This window comes from Dipodomys merriami, unplaced genomic scaffold (assembly GCF_024711535.1).
Source record: "Dipodomys merriami isolate MVZ:Mamm:240054 unplaced genomic scaffold, mDipMer1.0.p SCAF_28, whole genome shotgun sequence".
NCBI lineage: Eukaryota > Metazoa > Chordata > Mammalia > Rodentia > Heteromyidae > Dipodomys > Dipodomys merriami.
The window spans coordinates 7,201,684-7,223,472 of record NW_027204270.1 but is presented as its reverse complement, the minus strand read 5'-3'; the positions used below and the strand labels follow the sequence as shown (position 1 = coordinate 7,223,472).

Sequence of the window (21,789 nt, the reverse complement as noted above, 5' to 3'; positions counted from 1 at the left end):
TGGAAAGAACAAACCATTTTAGAATCTTACAGACCAGACAAAACAAGTTGCAAGAGTAGATCTTCTGATCATTGGTCAGAAGAATAACTAGAGTTGTTTCCTTTGCCGCATAGTGTGTCTTTTTTGAATGCCAGGTTATACCTCAGCTCATTGCAAGAATCGATACTCCCAGACCCCTGGTGGGACGGCTCATCCACCAGCTTCTCACCGACATTGGTCGCTACCACCCCCAGGTTTGTGGAAAACCCTGGCTTCTGCTGGGGCAGCCAGCCTTTGCTAAAGCTGCTCGAGAGACCCAAATGCAGATTCTGGAAGGCAGGTCCTCTCTCTCCTGCCTTTGGAGGGTCTGTCCAGCTAGTGGGGTTCTTGCCTTCAGTGACTCAGGGGCCTTCCTGAAAAGAAAGAGTCCCCTCCAAGTTGGAGTGGCTCCTTCCTGGTAGACTTACATGGTGTTATTTCACCACTTTTTTGTTACCTTAAAGTTCACATCAGGTTCTTTGCACATGTCCCTCTGTCTGCTTCAGGCCCTCATCTACCCCCTGACAGTGGCTTCCAAGTCCACCACGACAGCCCGTCACAATGCAGCCAACAAGATTCTGAAGAACATGTGTGAGCACAGCAACACTCTGGTCCAGCAGGCCATGATGGTGAGTCTGGAGCCAGCATGGCCTCCACTGGCCTGGCCTCCACTGGTCTTGCCACCTAGAGCCAGAGTGGCCTCTGCTGATGTGGCCACCAGCCAGGGACTCCTGGGGCCTGCCTCCTCCTCACAGGAGTGATGCACGTTCCCCGTGGCTGTCCAGTCAGCCTTCCCATGTGTGGCTTATCCCTGTGCCCCCCTCCCCCCTCTGTGTGCAGGTGAGTGAAGAGCTGATCCGTGTGGCCATCCTCTGGCATGAAATGTGGCACGAAGGCCTGGAAGAGGCCTCTCGTCTCTACTTTGGGGAGAGAAATGTGAAAGGCATGTTTGAGGTGCTGGAACCCCTGCATGCTATGATGGAACGGGGCCCCCAGACTCTGAAGGAAACATCCTTTAATCAGGTATGTACTGAGAAAGCACAGGAGGGCGTCACCCACAGCTTTTCCCAGATGCCTGCCCTCCATAGCCTTTCTACCACCTTCAATCACATACTCAAACCAAGGCCAACGGATCTAAAAACATCAGAAATGAGCAGTCCTAGCACTCAAGAGGTTGAATCAGGAGGACTGTGAGTTCAAGGCCAGCCTAGACACAGATTGTCAAAACATAAAAAACACCAGAAATGTACTTGTTAAGTTACAGGAACCCTCCTCTTATTGTTTTGTTTTTGTTTTTGTTATGCTGGGGCTGGAACTCGGGGTTTTACCCATGTCAGCCAACCGCACCACCCCTGAGCCACACCCTCAGTTCCCTCCTACAACTTAATTGGAAAATCACAAGTTTCCTCCAGAAGTCCTCTCATCTCCCTAACTGGCTCTTTACTAACAAGTCAGCCTCATGACCCAGAAGTGCACGTTGGGACGTGCGTAGCTACCAGCTCCCACCCAGCACCTTTCAGCCACTGTAGGCTTGGTGGGGAGGGGGCCTGGGCGAGGTTCTGCAGTCTGCTCGGGGCTTCTGAAAAGCTTGCCAACCTGGAAATGCCCCCTTGCTTTCCCTCTCAGGCGTACGGTCGAGATTTAATGGAGGCCCAAGAGTGGTGCCGAAAGTACATGAAGTCAGGGAACGTCAAAGACCTCACGCAAGCCTGGGACCTCTATTACCATGTGTTCAGACGGATCTCCAAGCAGCTGCCCCAGGTAGAGTCCTTCCTTTCACCCCTGGGAACCTGATTCTCTTTCACCTCCACCTGAAGACTTGGGATGAGTAATTGTCTATAGAAATCCACTGACAAAAATACTTGACTTGTGGGGGGCGAGGGGGAGGTGAGGTGGGAAGGGATGGGAAGGGGAAACAAAGGAGGAGGCAACAATGCTTGATAAGAAATGTACTCATAGCCGGGCGCTGGTGGCTCACGCCTGTAATCCTAGCTACTCAGGAGGCTGAGATCTGAGGATCGCGGTTCAAAGCCAGCCCGGGCAGGAGAGACCGTGAGACTCCTATCTCAAATAAACCACCAGAAAACCAGAAGTGGTGCTGTAGCTCAAGTGGTAGAGCGCTCGCCTTGAGCTGAAGAGCTGAGGGACAGCGCCCAGGCCCAGAGTTCAAGCCCCACGACCGACAAAAAAGAAATGTACTCATTACCTTGCCCATGTAATTGTAACCCCTCTGTACGGTATTTTCACAATAAAAATTTTTAAAAATATTGCCATCAAATGATAATATATATATATATATATATACACACACACACACACACACACACACACACACACACACACTTACATTTAAAATCTCTGCCTGAAGGCCGCAAAGTAAAACTTTGGTAATTATTCACAGCTCACATCCCTGGAGCTGCAGTATGTCTCCCCCAAACTTCTGATGTGCCGGGACCTTGAATTGGCTGTGCCAGGAACATATGACCCCAACCAGCCGATTATCCGTATTCAGTCTATAGCCCCATCTTTACAAGTCATCACGTCGAAGCAGAGGCCACGCAAGCTGACCCTCATGGGTAAGGACTGCTGTGAACCCCTCCCCTCTCTGACATCATCCCTGGCAGGCTGACGCTGCCCTGTGTTGGCTAGGACAGGAATGGAGGATAGTCCTCCCCCTTGGCTCATCCCCTCAGGACTCCTCCCTCCCTCATAGCGGTGCTTGTTGAAGCTTGTAGTCACTTGTGTGGAGAACTGATTGTGGAGTCAGGGTTGGGGGGGAATGGGGCCATCAAAGAGACATCGGATGTCTGGGATGTCTGTCTCTGTGGGAAGTGACAAGCTACTTTGAAGGAGCTTCTGGGCTCCTGAATTTGTGTGTGTGCGTGTGCATGTGCGTGTGCGTGCGTGTGTGTGTGTGCGTGTGTTGATGCCAGTCCTGGGGCTTGAACTCAGGGCCTGGGCTCTGTCTCTGAGCTTTTATTGCTGAAGGCTAGCATGCTACCACTTGAGCCACAGCACTTCTGGCTTGTTCTGACTAGTTAATTGGAGATAGGAGTCTCACAGACTTTCCTGCCCAGGCTGGCTTCAAACCAAGATCCTCAGGTCTCAGTCTCCTGAGTGGCTGGGATGACAGGCCAGAGCCTGTTGTTTATTTACTGTCAGATGTCCCTTTCAGGAGATGATGGTGTCAGATGAACTGAATTCGAATTTCCCCCCAGGGGTAGCACGATACCTAGTTGGCCATTGAGGGAGGCCTGACTACTCCAGTGACACCATGAGGCATCTCACTCTTTTTTTCTGTCAGTTGTGGGGCTTGAACTCTGGGCCTGGGCACTGTCCCTCAGCTCTTCAGCTGAAGGCAGGTTCTCTAACACTTGAGCCACAGTACCACTTCTGGTGGTTAATTGGAGATAAGAGTTTCACAGACTACTTTCCTGCCCAGGCTGGTTTTGATTTCAGCCTCCTGAGTTGCAAGGATTACAGGCATGAGCCACCGGCGCCCAGCTGCATCTCACTCTTAATATCACTTGTTTCTCAAGTGCAGTGATTACTGACCAACACTGTTAATCATGGTGCATAGGTGATGGTCTCTCCAGAGGCCAGTGTCTACTCAAACAAAAACATGGGTCATGGGGCTAGGAAGCTGGCTCAGTGGTAGAGCGCTTGCCTTGCATGCATGAGGCCCTGGGTTCAATTCCTCAGCACCACATAAGCAGAGTTTAAAAAAAAAAAAGCCAGAAGTGGCACTGTGGCTCTAGTGGTAGAGTGCTAGCCTTGAGCTGAAGAGCTAAGGGACAGCACCCAGGCCCAGAGTTCAGGCCCCATGACCGAACCAAAAAAAAAAAAAACATGGATCAGCCAGGCACCAATGGCTCACACCTCTAATCCTAGCTGCTCAGAAAACTAAGATCTGAAGATTGCAGTTTGAAACCAACCTGGGCAGGAAAGTCCCCATGAGACTTTTACCTCCAATTAACCATTTAAAAACCAGAAGTGGAGCTATGGCTCAAGTGGTAGAGTACTAGCCTTGAGTGAAAAACCTCAGGGACAATGCCCAGGCCCTGAGCTCAGCCCCAGGATCAGTACTGAAAATAACAAACCATGGACCAAATTCTAAATTAAAGCAGCTCTGGAGTTTTTGTTGTTGGTTTTGATTTTTGTGTTTTGTTGTTGGTTGGTTGGTTTGGATTTTGTTTTGCTTTTGGCTGATACTGGGGCTTGAACTCTGAGCCTCTTGCTCACCTGGCTTTTTTGCTCATAGCTGGCGCCCTACTAAAGTTTAAGTTAAAATGTGTAGGGAACTGGTAGCTCACACATGTAATCCTAGCAACTCAGGAAAAAAAACTCATGTCCATTTCTTCCTTCAAGGAACAGTAGGAGCACTTAGCATATACCATTCAAAGCCAGCGCAGGCAGGAACTTCTGCTAGTCTCCAAAATAACTAGCAAAAAAGCAGAGATAGAGGTATGATCCAAATGGTAGAGCACCAGCCAAGCAACCATGCAGCCCTGAGTTCAAACCCTGGTATAATGTAGTACAGCACTTGCCAGACAAGTATGAGTCCCTGAGTTCAAACCTCATTGCCTCTAATAAAAAGAGTTTAATGAAGATGCTGCTCCCAGAGATGTGAGGAAAGTCAAGAACACAGAGGACACGCACAAAAACAACCACCTGAGAAGCTCCTGCTCTCCCCCCCCCCACCTGCAAGGCAAGGAGCCTGGCAAGAACTGCCCTGAGGGAGAGGCCACCCACGGAGCTGGAGCTAGAGCCGGATAAAGGGCCACGGCCATGGTAGAACTGCGGGCCAGCCACATGTGGGGCATAGATGCCTTCACCTCTCCCTCTTCCTGGCCCCTGACCTGCCGGCTCTCTCACTGACCTCACCCCACCCGGCCCCCAGGTGCTATGGACCTTTCAGGCCAGTAAGTCAGGGGAACGAAAGATACATAGAATCATTCCCGATCCACATACAGGGATTGTTTAAATTTGAACCACTCTTGGTTATTAGAGGAACCTTGACAACAGAGCTACTTAACTCAGTCGTGGGGTATGTGTTTCTGCGTGTGGGGAAAGCCTGATAAAGTTGGTAAAGTATATGTAGCCTGTAGGATTGAAAACGAGTTTTTAGGCCAGACCCAAAGTCCAGGAGTCCCAGGTCAGGTCCACCCATTTCCCATATGCCACATAGCAGAGACATGGTGAAGGGCAGAGAGAGGAGATTCATTCCATGGCGGCCATGGAGAGGCAGCACTTCGGGACATCTTCAGTGTCTTCAGGGTACAGACGTTGGCTTCGGATTAGGTAGGGAGAATTAGGGGCAGAGAGTGGGAGAGGTCTGCAGAGTTCCAACACTCAAGTTACCGGTGTGGTCTATTTGACCATCTGAGTCTGGCCTTTGTCTCTGGAGGAATTCTGGAGAAGTTACTGGTTTCTAACTGGGACAAAGTGATCTCCTGAGTTTAGAGTTGCTTTCTTTTTTTTTTTTTTTTTTGGGGGTCCAGTCATGGGCCTGAACTCTGGGCCTGGGCGCTGTCCCTCAGCTCTTCAGCTCAAGGCTAGCGCTCAACCACTTTAGCCACAGCGCCACTTCCAGCTTTTATCTTTTTGCTTATGTGGTGCTGAGGAATCGAACCCAGGGCCTCAGGCATGCAAGGCAAGCGCTCTACCACTGAGCCACCTTCCCAGCCCTAGAGTTGCTTTCTTTAGAATGATAAGAAGACATTGCTTATTTGAGGGGCATTTTTGCTTTCCACATAAGATGTTTGTCCCGGTTATTTTTCCTCCTACAAACAAGGTGACTGCCACAGAGAATAGTCATATCAAAGAGCACAAAGTTGGGGGACTTTTCGTTAATTCACAGGAATGGCAAAGGATCTTTTAAGTTGCCTCTTCAGGATCTTTGGTATATGCTGGTGGTCTCAGTGTATGGGTAGGAGAACCTCTAGCTAGGCTAACTGCTTCTGCCTGTCCTTACAGGCAGCAATGGGCATGAGTTCGTTTTCCTCCTGAAAGGCCATGAAGATCTGCGGCAGGATGAGCGAGTGATGCAGCTCTTCGGCCTGGTCAACACCCTGCTGGCCAATGACCCAACGTCTCTGCGGAAAAACCTCAGGTGCTCAGAACACCGCGCAAATGGCAGTTTCCTCCTACCTCGGTGCATATTACCATGTGCCTTGGTAAAATAAGTGTGCAGCTAGATACCTGACAAGAAGCCATACATAGCCAAGGTGCCAAACACAAGAAGATTCTCCAGAATTGTTAGGGTGCCCTCACTGGGAAATGCCTTCAGTGAAACTCAGAATGAGATTAGACTGGAGATTCTGTAGTCTCTGAGTTGTTTTGACCTCTTCTGCCTTGGACCATGGCTAGGAAGCTATTGTCCTTTAGTCTTAGAATAGTCTCTCCCCCACATAGAGACACAGTGAGGAAGCAGCCATCTTGATTCTGGACTTATCCTCCACAACTGTTGGTTATGCTGGCATTTTGTTATAGTCAGCCCCAGCTCCTATGTGAGTCTGAATCAGGCACCAGGGAGAAAAGTAGTGGCTTGATGCTTACTCCAGAAATGACTTCATTAGGCGAGTGGAGAGGACTGCTGTGGCTCCCATCATCGGTCCACTATTCTTCACAGATGGTCCCTCACTACACAGCCAGGCAGAGGGCTCATTAAAGATAGTTTGCATATCTTGGCCTAGAAGTTTGTGGCAGCATGGCTCAAGTAGTAAAACCCCTGTCTAGCAAACTCAAGACCCAAGTACCTCAACAAAAAGAAAAAAAGGTGCACTTTGTTTACTGTACAATGACCCTGCTTTCCTGTGGGTGCTAGCATCCAGAGATACGCCGTCATCCCTTTGTCCACCAACTCTGGCCTCATTGGCTGGGTCCCACATTGTGACACACTGCACGCCCTCATCCGGGACTACAGGGAGAAGAAGAAGATCCTTCTCAACATCGAACATCGCATCATGCTTCGGGTAGGTGGTGAGGCCAGACCAGCCCCGCACCTTCAGCCTCAGCAGACTCACATGCAGGACCATACAGAGCTGCTTCTTAGAAATCTATTTACCAAAAGAATGATTTTAGAAGAAAACTTAATGAAGTAAGTCCTAAAGCATTCGACCTCTAAGAAACTGAAGAGTGTCAGATGCTGGTGACTCATGCCTGTAATCCTCCCTACTCAGAAGGCTGAGATGTGAGGATCGCAGTTCAAAGCCAGCCCAGGCTGGAAAGTCCATGAGACTCTTATGTCCAATTAATCACAGAAAAAGCCAGAAGTGGACTGTGGCTCATGTGGTAGAGTGCTAGCCTTGAGCAAAAGGAACTCAGGGATAGCACCTAAGCCCAGAGTTCAAGGCCCAGGACAAGCAAAAAAAAAAAAAGAAAGAAAAAAGAAGAGAAAGAAACTGAAGGGTAGAGGTATAGCCCATTGGTGCACAAACTTGGCATGCATCAGGCCCAAAGTTCTATCCTTCTATCCCCATATGGGGGAGAAAAAAATGACCAAGAGAAAAACTGATAGATCTAAAGCCCAGAAACTTAATTTTTATCACATCATGCATAAATGTGTTTACGAATGTATAGAAAGCAGTAGAGAAGCCATGGTGAGTAGATGTGGAGAAGAGGCATTTAGCACCCTCTCCTACTTTCATCCAGTTAGGCTTGTGCTGAAGTGAAGCCTGCTGTTCCTCCTTCAGGCTCCAGGCCTTCCTGTGGACAGCAGGTCAGAGTAGAGAAGCCATCCTATTTTTCCATTTGTTCTCCTTTTGGTTGTGGTGGTAAAATTAGGACCCAGTTCTTCCTGGCCTCTCGGGCTTGTTTCGTCCTGGATTTACACTGCTTGCTGAGTTGTTCTCTTATTGATTGCTTGTGTCCTGATTCAGATGGCTCCAGACTATGACCATTTGACGCTGATGCAGAAGGTGGAGGTGTTTGAGCATGCTGTCAACAACACAGCTGGGGATGACCTGGCCAAGCTGCTGTGGCTGAAAAGCCCCAGCTCCGAGGTACAGCCACAAGGCCCTACAGGCACTGCACCCCCTTGCCCAACAATTGAGCAGGTTTAGATGAAGTAGTTTGTTGTTTTCCCTAGTTACTTACAATAAGATGTGACTTCTATATAGTATTTTTTATATATGCTATAACTTTCCTATTTATTTGCTTTTTGTTAATTTTGTTACTGTTTTAGGGTTTGTGATTTTTATTTGCTTGTGTCAATACTAGGGCTCGAACTGAAGGCTTTGTGTTCTACCGTAGCTTTTTTGCTCAAAGCTAGCACTCTACCACTTGAGCCACACTGCTACCTCTGGCTTTCTAGTGGTTAGTTGGAGATTAATTGGACTCCTGTGGATTTCTGCCTGGGTTAGCTTCAAACCAGGCTCCCACATTGAGATACCACTGCACACCCACTTGGATCTCAGCCTCCGGACTAGCTAGGTTTATGGGCATGATCCACCAGCACAGCTACCTTGATTTTCTTACTCTAATGTTAAGACTCCCTGTTTACATTTAAATCCTAACTCAATTTGGAATTTTTTTTAGTTTAAGACTTAAGTCTAATTTTTTGCTTTTTCTTTTTGGTGCCGGTCCTGACGCTTGAACTAAGGGCCTGGCTACTGTACACAAGGTTACTGCTCTACCACTTGATCCACAGCTCTACCTCTGGCTTTTGGGTGGATAATTGGAGATAAGAGTCTCATGGACTTGGGCTGGGAAGGTGGCTCAGTGCTAGAGTGCTTGCCTTGCATGCATGAGGCCCTGGGTTCGATTCCTCAGCACCACATAAGCAGAAAAAGTCAGAAGTGGCACTGTGGCTCAAGTGGTAGAATGCCAGCCTTGAGCTGAAGAGCTGAGGGACAGCGCCCAGGCCCAGAGTTCAGGGCCCATGACCAACAAAAAAAAGAAAAGACAGGTGCTGGTGGCTCACATTTGTAATCCTAGCTGAGATCTCAGGAGGATGAGACCTGAGGATCACAGTTCAAAACCAGCTTGGGCAGGAAACTCCATGAGACTCTTATTTCCAATAAACTGCCAAAAAGCAAGAAATAGAAGCTCAAGTGGTAGAGCACTAACCTTGAGTGAAAATAAGCTCAGGAACAGCACTTAGGTCCTGAGTTCAAGCCCTAGGACTGGCACAAGGAAAAAGAAAGAAAAGCCGGGCACCAGTGGCTCATGCCTATAATCCTAGCTATTCAGGAGGCTGAGATCTGAAGATCACAGTTCAAAGCCAGCCTGGGCAGGAAAGTCCATGAGACCCTTATCTCCAACTAACCATCAGAAAATCAGAAGTGGCTCAAGTGGTAGAGCACTAGCTGAAGAGCTCAGGGACAGTGCCCAGGCCCAGAGTTCAGCCCTATGACCAACCCTCCCCACCCACCCCCCCAAAAAAAAGAAAGAATAAAGAAAAAGCAGCCAGGTATGATGGTTAGTGTATACATGTATTCTCAGCTAGAGGACTTAGTCAAAACCAAAATGCCAAGAAAAGAACTGGGGCATGATTCAAGTGTTAGAGTATATATCTTGCACCCACTAGACTCTGGGTTCAACAGGAGGAAAGGGAAGGGGAGGGGAGGAAAAGAGGGAGGGGAAAAGAAAAGGGAAAAATATTTTTTTGAATTTTTCTTGGAATTATATTTAATGTTTCACAAGATTTTGAAGGAGTTTCATCTTTATAATCTTAAATGGATGTCCTAAATGGATATTTTCACTTATTCGAGTTTTTATGTGCCTAAGACAAGTTTATTCACCTAAGCCCAACAAATTTGTAATTAACTTTAATCGGAAGCATAGTCTATTTATTTATTTTTTTGACCGGTCATGGGGCTTGAACTCTGGGCTTGGGTGCTGTCCCTGCGCTCTTTAGCTCCAGGTGAGTGCTCTACTGCTTAAGCCACAGTGCCACTTCCAATTTTCTAGTGGTTTATTGGAGATAAGAGTCTCACGGACTTTCCTGCCCGGGCTGGCTTTGAACCATGATCCTCAGATCTCAGCCTCCTGAGTAGCTAGGATTAAAGGTGTGAGCCACCAGTGCTCCGCAGCATAGTTTATGATTATAAATGGAATCTTTATTCTACTATATGTTCCTTTTTATTATACTTTGATTATCTTTAAGGAGTTGCACAAAGGGATTTCAATTCAAGTCAGTTTATGAGTACAATGCATCTTGATCAATGTCACCCCTTTCATCATTCTCCATCTCTCCCAACCCCACTCATCCCCTCTCCATTCTACATTCTGAGTATTGGTGGACTATAAGGAAACAACTGATTGGGGTATAATTATGTTGAAATTATGTCTGTAACATCCACAACTTTAGTTCTCATGTGCTCCATATTGTAGGTATGGTTTGACCGAAGAACCAATTACACCCGCTCTTTAGCAGTCATGTCAATGGTCGGATATATTTTAGGTCTGGGAGACCGGTGAGTAAGTTCAATTTGTTTCTTTTAGTCATCTTCCTACTTTGTTTTCCAATGAGATTTATGACCCTTTAGTAAGTAGCTTTGTATTTTGTACTTTAGACCTCCTTTCCAGCATCAACCCTAAGTCTCTAGTCTATACCAACAATAATTCCAACACAGGGGAGACAAGCAAAACTATAGTTCCAGAGTACCACTTTCCCCATAGGTTATTTTGGTATAAAAGCCAGGAGCCAGTTGCTCAGGTCTGTAATCTTAACTGCTCAGGTGGCTGAGAGCTGGAGAATCATGGTTCAGAGCAAATCCAAACAGAAAAGCCTGTGAGATGCCATCTCCACTTAACCAGCAGAAAGCCATGCTGAAGGCATGACTTAAATGATAGAGTACCAGCTGTAAGCTAAACAAGATAGTGTAGAGAGTCTGTGAATCCTGAAGTCAAGTCCTGGTACCAGAAAAAGGCCATATTGCATCAATTCATTTTATTTATATATATATATATATATATAATATATATCAAATCACCACTATGCTAGCAAATAATTCTTTCTCTATAACTGGAACCAACCAAAGTAGATACTTAGACTTTTTTTGGGGGGTGGGGGTAGGGGGTGCAGTTAGTCATGATGGGGCTTGAACTCGGGGCCTGGGTGCTGTCCTGAGCTCTTTCACTCAAGGTGAGCACTCTACCACTTGAACCACAGTGCCACTTCTGGTTTTCTGGTACTTAATTGGAGATAAGAGTCTCACAGGGACTATTCTGCCTGGCCTAGCTTTGAATTGTAGATCCTCAGATCTCAGCCTCCCGAGTAGTTAGGATTAAAGGTGTGAGCCACCAGCACCTAGCTGTGTATAAATTTTATCCAAATGTACCTACTGAAAAAAAGCAACTAGGGAGAAGTTGTAGGCATGTAGCTCACTAGTCCAGCCCTTTCCCAGTGTACAGAAGGTCCTGGATTATTCAGTCCCCAGCAAGGTAGGTGGGGGCAGGGGAGAGTCATATTCAGAAATTGACTTAAGCTGAGTGCCAGTAAAAAAAAAACCCAGGGACAGTGTCCAGGCTCTGAGTTCAAGCCCCAGGACTGGCACCAAAAAAAAAAGAAAGAAATGACTCATGAGAATCTTAGGGAAACTGTTTCTCATTGGAGTCCAGTGGCTCACACCTATCTGTCATCATAACTGCTCAGGAGGCTGAGATCTGAAGAATGAGCTTTGAAGCCAGAACTTGCGCAATCAATCAGTCATCACTGTCAGCTGAAGGGCTCAGGACAGCACCCAAGACCAGAGTTCCAGCCCCACAACGGACCCAAAAAAAAAAAAAAAAAAATGGAGAGAGAGAATGGATTCTCTTTGTCTACTGTCTTTCTTTTTCTTTTTGTCGGTCATGGGGCTTGAACTCAGGGCCTGAGGGCTATCTCTGAGCTTTTTCACTCAAGGCTAGCACTCTATCACTTTGAGCCACAGAGCCACTACCAGTTTTCTGGTGGTTAATTAAAGATAAAAGTTTCACAGACTTTCCAGTTTGGGCTCACTTCAAACCACAGTCCTCAGATCTCAGCCTCCTAAGTACTATTCTCTTTTAGAATCATGTTTTGTGCAGTTATTTGAGAGTGAAATTGCCTCTGTACCCCGACCCAGTAATTCTTGTTTTTAAAAAACTAGGCTAGGGGCTGGGAAGGTGGCTCAGTGGTAGAGTGCTTGTCTTGCATGCACAAGGCTCTGGATTTGATTCCTCAGCACCACAGCAGAAAAAGCCAGAAATGTAGCTTAAGTGGTAGCGCACTAGCCTTGAGCTGAAAAGCTGAGGGACAGTGCCCAGACCCAGAGTTCAGGACCCACGACCAGCAAAAATAAAATTAAAAAAATACTAGGCTAGACACAACAGTGCATACCTAAGTCCAAGACTTTGAAACCAGCTTGAATGATACAGTGAGATCCCATCGCAAAAAAAAAAAAAAAGCAGCAGACCGCTAGATAACCCTGTGTGAAGTGGCTCAGGGTTCAAGCAGCCCAGCCCCTACAACAGCTGTGCATTAGGAATGACAGCCAGGCCACCCTGAGAGGCCATCACTGTCAGAATCAACTCATCATGGGGCCCAAGATCCCAGCAAAGCAAATTTCTTTTAAATAAATCTTCATTTTGGCTTGTAAGCCCTTTCCTAGAGAAAGCTAGATAATAAGTATTTGAGGCTTTGAAGGCCTCTGGTCACAAGCGTTCGCCTGGGCCATTTTAGCACAGAGGCCACTTGAAAGGGTTACAGAAACCAGGGAGCAAGGGCAACCTGACTTATTACAAGGCAGGCAGGGACCAGACTTACCTGGAGACTAGACTGTGATTTGACAACCCCAGCATAGACTTTCACATTCTTTTTTTTTTTTTTGGGTCCAGTTGTGGGGCCCGAACTCTGGGCCTGGGCGCTGTCCCCCAGCTCTTCAGCTCAAGGCTAGCGCTCTACCACTTGAGCCACAGCGCCACTTCCAGCTTTTTTCTTTTTGCTTATGTGGTGCTGAGGAATCAAACCCAGGGCCTCATGCATGTGCAAGGCAAGCGCTCTACCACTGAGCCAATTTCCCAGCCCTAGACTTTCACATTCTTGTTGATTCATTCATCAGTGCTTGTCTGTTGATTCCTGCTCTCATTTGTGTTTCTCACAGACACCCATCCAACCTGATGCTGGACCGTCTGAGTGGAAAGATCCTACACATTGACTTTGGGGACTGCTTTGAGGTAAGTACATGTTCCAGAATCCTGTAGAAATCTTGCCCTGCTCACAGTTCATCAAACATAACCCAAAGGCCCCTGTCACGCTCCTTATCCCCTTCCTGCCAACATGATTGAGAAGTCAGTGTCAGTCCCTACTGAGTAGAGGAATCGCCCCTTGTCCATTCTGCCTCCCAGCAGTTCACACAGTCTTCATCTTTTCGCTCGCGCGTGTGTGTGTGTGTGTGTGTGTGTGTGTGTGTGTCAGTCACAGTCTTCGTCTTTCACACAGTCTTCGTCTTTTCGTGTGTGTGTGTGTGTGTGTGTGTGTGTGTCAGTCACAGTCTTCGTCTTTCACACAGTCTTCGTCTTTTCGTGTGTGTGTGTGTGTGTGTGTCACAGTCTTCGTCTTTTCGTGTGTGTGTGTGTGTGTGTGTGTGTGTGTGTGTGATCTTTCAAATCCTTATGATAAATGTCCTCCTTGAATCCAGTTCCTTTCTGTGCTGTATTTCCTATGCTCTAATGAGATGGATGTAGGCAATGCAGGGGAAAGCCACCTGCTTCACCTTGCATTAGCTGAAGGCAACCATCTAACCATGGATTCCCGTTCTCCTCTGATTACCCTATAGGTTGCTATGACCAGAGAAAAATTTCCAGAGAAGATTCCATTTAGACTAACAAGGATGCTGACCAATGCCATGGAGGTGAGGATATGCTGCTAACAAGCTGGTAGGAAAGGGGGCCGGTGCACTTACACAACATCCTCTGACCAGACCTCCTTGTTAGTGCTCCCTGGGTCCTGAGTGTCCCTGTGGTGGCTTGGTAGGCCCCTCTTACTTCCCATTGTGTTAGGAATGGCCTTTGAAAGCCTTAGCCCTGCACATAAGACCTGGTCCCGTGTGTCTTCCCTGAAGATGCAGCCAGTGCATGAGCTGCTTCCTCAATGAAGACGGCAGGATCTCTCTCTGGCTTTTGATCGTGAAGCACCAGTGAGTCACGCTTAGTAATGCCTAGGCTGTGTGGCTTCCCAGGTTACGGGTCTGGATGGCAACTACAGAATCACGTGCCACACGGTGATGGAAGTGCTTCGGGAACACAAGGACAGCGTCATGGCTGTGCTGGAAGCCTTTGTCTATGACCCCTTGCTGAACTGGAGACTGATGGACAGTGAGTATTATCCACGGCTGGGTCTGGGGTTGGGACCCTCCTAAAATAGAATGTCTGACACATAACACTTCAATACCTTGTTCCCCGGAGCTCAGGTGTATTGGTGAACTTCACTTTCTCCTTTACAGGATTTAAGTATTTTTACTATCTAGAACAGAAAACTGTCATTAACTTATATAGTCATTACATATTTTTTGGTTTTGTTTTTTTTTGTGTGTGTTGTTTTGTTTTGGTTTTGGTTTTTTTTTTTGGTCATTCGTGGGACTTGAACTCAGGGCCTAAGCACTGTCCCTGAACTTTTACCGTGCAAGGCTAATGCTCTACACTTTGAGCCATAGCACCACTTCCAGTTTTCTGGTGGTTAACTAGAGATCAGAGTTTCTCATGTACTTTCCTGCCCAGGCTGGCTTTGAACTGCAGTCCTCAGATCTCAGCGTCTTAAGTAGCTAGGATTATAGGCGTGAGCTGATGGCACCTGTTTCACTACATTGTTGTTGTTGTTGTTTTTTGGCTTAACCTCTGGGCACTGTCCTCAGCAATTCAGCTCAAGGCCAGTGGCCTACCACTTGAGTCACAGCACTACTTCCGGTTTTTCAGTGGTTAATTGGAGATGAGTCTCATGGACTTTCCTGCCCAGGTTGGCTCTGAACCATGATCCTCAGATCTCAGCCTCCTGAGTAGCTAGGATTATAGGCGTGAGCCACTAGTGCCCACACATTATTCTTTAAGATAGGCTATGTACCCTAGCGATTTTTTATTTGGGCTATTGAGCTGGAATTTTAATAAGAAGTGCAAACAGTTGTGATTTGAAGCAGCAATATTTTTGTCTATCTTTTGATTCTTTTACTAGACATTTACTAACAAGAGCCTTGTAATCCACTGCAGTTAAATCAGACTTCCTTTCAGCTTAGATTGCCTGTATTATGTCATCATTACATAATTACTTATATTATATCATCAGGTCTAAATCCATGGCCTGAGGCATCTGTGGCCTGATTACAAGTCCCACACTAGCACCTCATACCCTCTTACTCCTAAGGATTGGGTTTTTGTTCATTCTTCAGCATTAGAGCTTTTTTTGGGGGGGAGGGGGGACCTACTTTTATGATTGAGACTGTAACAGCCAGGCACTGGTGGCTCATGCCTGTAATCCTTACTACTCAGGAGGCTGGGATCTGAGGATGGAGGCTCAAAGCCAGCCTGGACAGGAAAGTCTGTGAGATTCCTATCTCCAATAAACTACCAGAAAACCAGAAGTAGAGCTGTAGCTCAAAGTGGTAGAGTGCTAGCCTTAAGCAAAAGAACTCAGGGATAGCAGCACCCAGGCCCTGAGTGCAAGCCCCATGACCAACAAAAAAGAAAATAGCCTATCAACCAAGTTTCCTACAAGCCAAAGTTTAGAGCATTTTTACCCTTTCTTTTTCTAGCAAATACCAAAGGCAACAAACGATCCCGAACGAGGACGGATTCCTACTCTGCGGGCCAGTCAGTAGGTGAGTGCATGCCAGGGGAGGCAACAGATTCAGTCCTGGGGCCCAGTGCATCTCGTGTGAGGGAGGTTGTGGCCATATTAGCAGGCAAGATGTAAAATGGTCATGGCTGCTGAATTGAAGGTCAATGAGTTTTCCTGGAGGCCCTGGACGGTGATAGTCTGGCAGAGATGCTATACTTCTACAGGTATTTATTGAACTTTCAGGATGAGGTCTAAAATGTACTAAGTGCTAAGTGGCTAGTACATGTTTTTCTTACTGGATGGAACTGATACATCAAACTCTGAAATTTTTATGACTATCTGATCTTAATCTGGCTATAAAAATTCAGTTATTTCAGGTATGGCACTACCTGTAATCCTATCACTTGGTGGCAGGATTGTGATGGTGAATTTGAGGTCATTGTGGGCTAAATAGTGAGACCCTATCTCAATAAATGTGAAGGCTAATTGCCATTGACTCACACCTGTAATCCTAGCTACTCAAGAAGCCAAGATCTGAGGATCGAAGTTCAAAGCCAAACTAGGAGCCGGGCGCTGGTGGCTCACGCCTGTAATCCTAGCTACTCAGGAGGCTGAGATCTGAGGATCACAGTTCAAAGCCAGCCCGGGCAGTAAAGACTGTGAGACTCCTATCTCCAATAAACCACCAGAAAACCAGAAGTGGCACTGTAGCTCAAGTGGTAGAGCGCTAGCCTTGAGCTGAAGAGCTGAAGGACAGTGCCCAGGCCCAGAGTTCAAGCCCCACGACAGACAAAAAAAAAAAAAAAAAAAGCCAAGCTAGGCAGGAAAGTCCATGAGACTTTTCTCCAGAAGTGTGTGGTAGGAAAGTCTGTGAGACTCTTATCTCCAATTAATCACCAGAAAACCAGAAGTGGCGCTGTGGCTCAAGTGGCAGAGCTCTAGCCTTGAGCTGAAGCCTCGGGGACAGCGCCCAGGCCCAGAGCTCAAGCCCCACGAAAGACAAAAAAAACAACAACAAAGTGTGTGTGTGTGTGTGTGTGTGTGTGTGTGTGTGTGTGTGTGTGTGTGTGTGTGTGTGTGTGTGTGTGTGTGTGTGTGTGTGTGTGTGTGTGTGTGTGTGTGTGTGTGTGTGTGTGTGTGTGTGTGTGTGTGTTGTATCTGGACCACAAATGTGCCTTTGTTTGTCTTGTTTTTCTGTACTGAGGATAGAGCCAAGAGCCTGTTGCATGCTAGACAGGTGTTCATCACTGAGCTCCATCCCAACCCTTCAAGCCTATTAATAGCTCAGAAATAGGAAGATGGAAGCAGCAGAAATTTGCTTACATTGCTGGGAGAAGCCCATGAAATACTATCTCCAGAAATATCCTTGGTAGGACGGGTCCCTCCAAAAGCCAGAGTACTTCAGTGTATTGAAACCCTTGGGGAGTGACGCAGTGAAGCTGTTTGGCTCTCTGCTCTCCTCTTTCCTCAACTCCTTTTTTCTCTCATAGAATCTTACATAGTTCACACTTAGGGAAATATTGTTGTTTGCAAAAAAGTAAATATTCCCTACAAATTCTTGCAATTAGTGACTTAACTAATCCAAATAATGACTGAGGTGTGAAGAGAATGTCACGGTACATAAGGCACCTGCACAAGTGCAGCCTTCAGTTATAGAAGTGACTGCAATAGATGTGAAATAATAAGAGAAGGGGGAGTGGAGCCAGCAGCAGTAGCACACTCACCTACGCCCTCCTCATAAGGAGGCCCTGGGTTTGATCCCTGATGTTGAAAAGAGAGAGAAAATAACACACCCTGTTATGTCCTCAAGTCCCCATGCATGCTGTTTTGGGAGAGGACAACCATGGTGTGTCAGGCAGGGGCGTCATTTTGGACTGGCAGTTAAGAGAACATGGGAGACACCACTGACGATCACTGACGGAGACATTCATCCTCGCAATGGAATCTGGGTGGGTAGCTAGAAAGATGAAGAATGTTTCTTGGACGTATGTGGTGTCACACATGGACAGGTTAGACTGTGCCCTGGACAAAGTAGCCAGATTTGTGAGGTCTTCCTCTGTGCTGAGGATTGGACCAGGGCCTGGTAAATTCTAGGCAAATACTCAAACATTGATCTTAGACCTTGTTCAGATGTCTGGTTTCATCTACAGTGTGCTGTGACTTAATTGGTTCTATTATCAGGGCCACCTCATGAGTACATTTGTGAGTGTGTATGTGTGCTAGTACTGGAGCTTGAACTTAAGGCTTCATGCTTTTGCTTAGCATTTCCACTCAAGGAAGGCTAGTGTGCTACCACTCAAGCCAACATACACTTCCAGCTTTTTGCTGGTTCATTATTGATAAGAGTCTAACAGACTTTTCCTATACAGGTTGGCTTTGAACCACGTGATCCTCAGATCTCACTCCTGAGTAGCTAGGTATGAGCCACCAATACCTGGCTATGAATGCATTGAGTGACTTTTTTTTTTTTTTGGTCCATCGTGGGGCTAACTCTAGCCTTGGGTGCTGTCCCTGCGCTCTTCAGCTCAAGGTGAGCACTCTACCACTTGAGCCACGGCAACACTTCCAGTTTTCTAGTGGTTTATTGGAGATAAGAGTCTCACGGGGGGGGGGGGGGGGGCTGGGAAGGTGGCTCAGTGGTAGAGCGCTTGCCTTGCATGCTTGAGGCCCTGGTTTCGATTCCTCAGCACCACATAAGAAAAAAGAAAAAAGCCGGAATTGGTGCTGTGGCTCAAGTGGTAGAGCGCTAGCCTTGAGCTGAAGAGCTGAGGGACAGCGCCCAGGCCCAGAGTTCAGGCCCCATGACCGGACCCAAAAAAAAAAAAAAAAAAAGAGTCTCACGGATTTTCCTGCCCGGCTGGCTTTGAACCATGATCCTCAGATCTCAGCCTTGTGAGTAGCTAGGATTATAGGCTCGAGCCACCGGCGCCCGGCTCATTGAGTGACTCTTATATGCTGCCCACAAGTGCAGATGCAGTCAGGATGTGTGGTTCTGGTTGCACCAAATGTAGTAGACCTGATTGTTTATATATAGCTTTAAAATCAAGTCACATGGACTGGGGTGTGGCTCAAGTGGTGGGCCACTTGAAAGCACTGGGTCCTGAATTCATTCCCCAGTACTTCCAAAAATGTTATGTGTGTGTTGGACTGGGAAGGTGGCTCAGTGGTAGAGCACTTGCCTTGCATGCTCGAGGCCCTGGGTTCGATTCCTCAGCACCACATAAGAAAAAAGCTGGAAGTGGCACTGTGGCTCAAGTGTAGAGTGCTAGCCTTGAGCTGAAGAGCTGAGGGACAGTGCCCAGGCCCAGAGTTCAGACCCCATGACCAGACCCAAAAAAAAAAAACATTGTTATGTGTGGGGATCACTAATAAAAGTATTGTCACAAACTTCATTTGGAAATGGCAGTCTTTGTATAACCATGACTTTTTTTTTGGCCAGTCCAAGAGCTTGAACCCAGGGCCTAGGCACTGTCCCTGAGGTTCTTTTGCTCAAGGCTAGCACGCTACCACTTGAGCCATAGCACCACTTTCGGCTTTTTTTTTTTTTTTCTGTGTATGTGGTACTGAGGAATCGAACCCAGGGCTTCCTGCATGCTAGGCAAGCATCCTACCATTAAGCCACATTCCCAGCCTAACCAAGACTCTTGATGCCAGAATCTTCTCTGCTAAAGACCATATCAGGCTTTTTCTACCCACAAATGATAATGTACATTTTCTGAGGAATAACTCTTCAGACATATGTGAACCATTTCAAAGATAGCGTTCTTATATTATCGTCCATTTTTGTCCAAACATGTTTTATCTCCAGGGTTTTGATTTATGTTCCTGTTCTCCACATCAGAACATTGAATTCCTACTGTTAGCTTGAAAATATATGTTTCCATTCTGATAAGCACCATATTCTTTAGTAATAACTCACACCTGAAATGTCTTTATAGATGTAACAACTTACAAATGAATAAAGAGTAACACAAAGCTTTCTCCTCTCCCACTGAGGTCCTTAGGACAGGTGTTAAAGGGGCACAGTATGTGAAAAATCAAAAGCTCACACCGACAGTGACTTCTAAGTTGTTTGAATTTTTCTGCTAATTGATTTTTTTCGCTCTAGAAATTTTGGACAGTGTGGAACTTGGGGAACCAGCCCATAAGAAAACAGGGACCACGGTGCCAGAGTCTATTCACTCATTCAGTAAGTTCACCCTCTGAGGAACTGCACCAATGACTGAATTTATTAAGAAAATAGCTGCTAGCTTTGAGCACAAAGAGGCTCAGGACAGTGCGCCCAAACCCCGAGTTCAAGCTCTAAGACCAACAACAACAACAACAAAAGAACAGAGAGAGAGGAGCTGCTGTGTTGAAATAGGGAAGGGGAGGGTTCAACGAGATGAGGTAACAAATCTGCCTGTGAGAAGAGAGGTTCCATGAATTTCTCCTTGTATTCTGAGGACAAAGATGGGCACAAAGGAGGACTGGTCAACATCCATGAAAATGATGGATAAGACAAACAGGGGCCCCATAGAACCTGTGGTGGTGAGCTAATCCTGCTGCTATTTCTGCTCTTGTGCATTCCAGTTGGAGACGGTTTGGTGAAACCCGAAGCCCTTAATAAGAAAGCTATTCAGATTATTAATAGGGTTCGAGACAAGCTCACGGGTATGTATGTTTGTTCAGGTGCACTTCTGGTACAGGACATCTGAGGGGAGCTGCTCTCCCCTGGAGTGGGTGGTCAGCCCCATCTCCGGTGGTGCAGTGTCCGGGGTGGTGTCTGGGCTTCAGCCTCCTATGGCTCATGGAGTGTCTCAGGCTCCCCCTCTGCTTCTCCTGCTGGTGACCAATTTTACATGGAGTTCTTTACTTTTTTTTTTGTTTTTGGTCACTCACAGGGCCTGAACTCTGGGCCTGGGCACTGCCCCTCAGCTCTTCAGCTCAAGGCTAGCGCTCTACCACTTGAGCCACAGCGCCACTTCTGACTTTTTCTGTTTATGTGGTGCTGAGAAATCGAACCCAGGGCTTCATACATGCTAGGCAAGCACTCTGCCAGTAAGCCACCTTCCCAGCCATGCCTTTAGTTTTTCAGTCAAGTGACATTGATAAGCACCTATACCGCTATATGCTCAGAAACTATCCTGGAAAAAGGACCTCCATTTCAGAGCTGCCCTTCAACACAAGACCTCCCCGACCAGGCGCACGCAGGTGATAGAGTACCAACCTAGCCAGGACAGAAAGTTGACCAGAAGAAACTAGGAATGTGTTGATAGCAGGTGCAGGTGCTTACACTTCTCTTCTCCAGGTCGAGACTTCTCTCATGATGACACCTTGGATGTTCCAACACAAGTAGAGCTGCTCATTAAACAAGCCACATCCCATGAAAACCTCTGCCAGTGCTACATTGGCTGGTGAGTGCATCAGCAGTGAGGATCCAACCCTGCTCCCAACCTTGGAGCCAAAGCTGACCCGAGTAGCCCCAGGACAGTTAGAGCTGCAGAGCTCATGCTCACCAGCTGTGCTTCTTGTTTCTTTTTTTTTTTTTTTTTTTTTGGGTCTGGTTGTGGGGCCTGAACTCTGGGCCTGGGGGCTGTCCCTCAGCTCTTCAGCTCAATGTGCTTCTTGTTTTCTTGTTTCACAGGGGAGGAAATAGAAATTTGGAGGGCAAACACAAAACTCAGTTAACACTGCATCAAGAAGCAGGATGCTGGTGGTTCACACCTGTCCTCCTAGCTACTCATTAGGCTGAGATCTGAGAGTCACCATAGGAAGCCAGCACAGGGAGCAAAATACTCAGAAATGGAGCAATGGCTCAAGTGGTAGAACTCCAGCCTTGAGCAAAAAAAAGCTCAAGGACAGCATCCAGGCCCTGAGTTCAAGCCCCAGAAATGGCACCCCCCAAAAAAATTGCATTAAAAACAATGGCTTAGAATAGACTGCCTGTTAGTTTGTGAGGTTTCATCAAGATTTTTATTTATTTTTTTTTTTTTGTCGGTCAAGGGGCTTGAACTCTGGGCCTGGGCGCTGTCTCAGCTCTTCAGCTCAAGGCAAGC

At 46.9% G+C, this 21,789-nt stretch overlaps 1 protein-coding gene across 1 annotated transcript in view; it reads left to right on the top strand.

Annotated features, from left to right (window-relative positions):
- Mtor (mechanistic target of rapamycin kinase) overlaps window positions 1-21,789 on the top strand; it is a 124,588-nt gene that overhangs the window by 101,455 nt on the left and 1,344 nt on the right. The window contains exons 42-57 of the mRNA XM_070037349.1: window positions 135-233; window positions 525-647; window positions 859-1,041; window positions 1,645-1,779; window positions 2,420-2,594; window positions 5,995-6,130; window positions 6,845-6,992; window positions 7,899-8,021; window positions 10,354-10,436; window positions 13,086-13,158; window positions 13,761-13,835; window positions 14,163-14,298; window positions 15,726-15,791; window positions 19,860-19,940; window positions 20,324-20,404; window positions 21,042-21,147. Of these exons, the coding sequence (XP_069893450.1) occupies window positions 135-233; window positions 525-647; window positions 859-1,041; window positions 1,645-1,779; window positions 2,420-2,594; window positions 5,995-6,130; window positions 6,845-6,992; window positions 7,899-8,021; window positions 10,354-10,436; window positions 13,086-13,158; window positions 13,761-13,835; window positions 14,163-14,298; window positions 15,726-15,791; window positions 19,860-19,940; window positions 20,324-20,404; window positions 21,042-21,147 (1,823 nt within the window). The remainder of the gene's footprint in view (window positions 1-134; window positions 234-524; window positions 648-858; window positions 1,042-1,644; window positions 1,780-2,419; window positions 2,595-5,994; window positions 6,131-6,844; window positions 6,993-7,898; window positions 8,022-10,353; window positions 10,437-13,085; window positions 13,159-13,760; window positions 13,836-14,162; window positions 14,299-15,725; window positions 15,792-19,859; window positions 19,941-20,323; window positions 20,405-21,041; window positions 21,148-21,789) is intronic.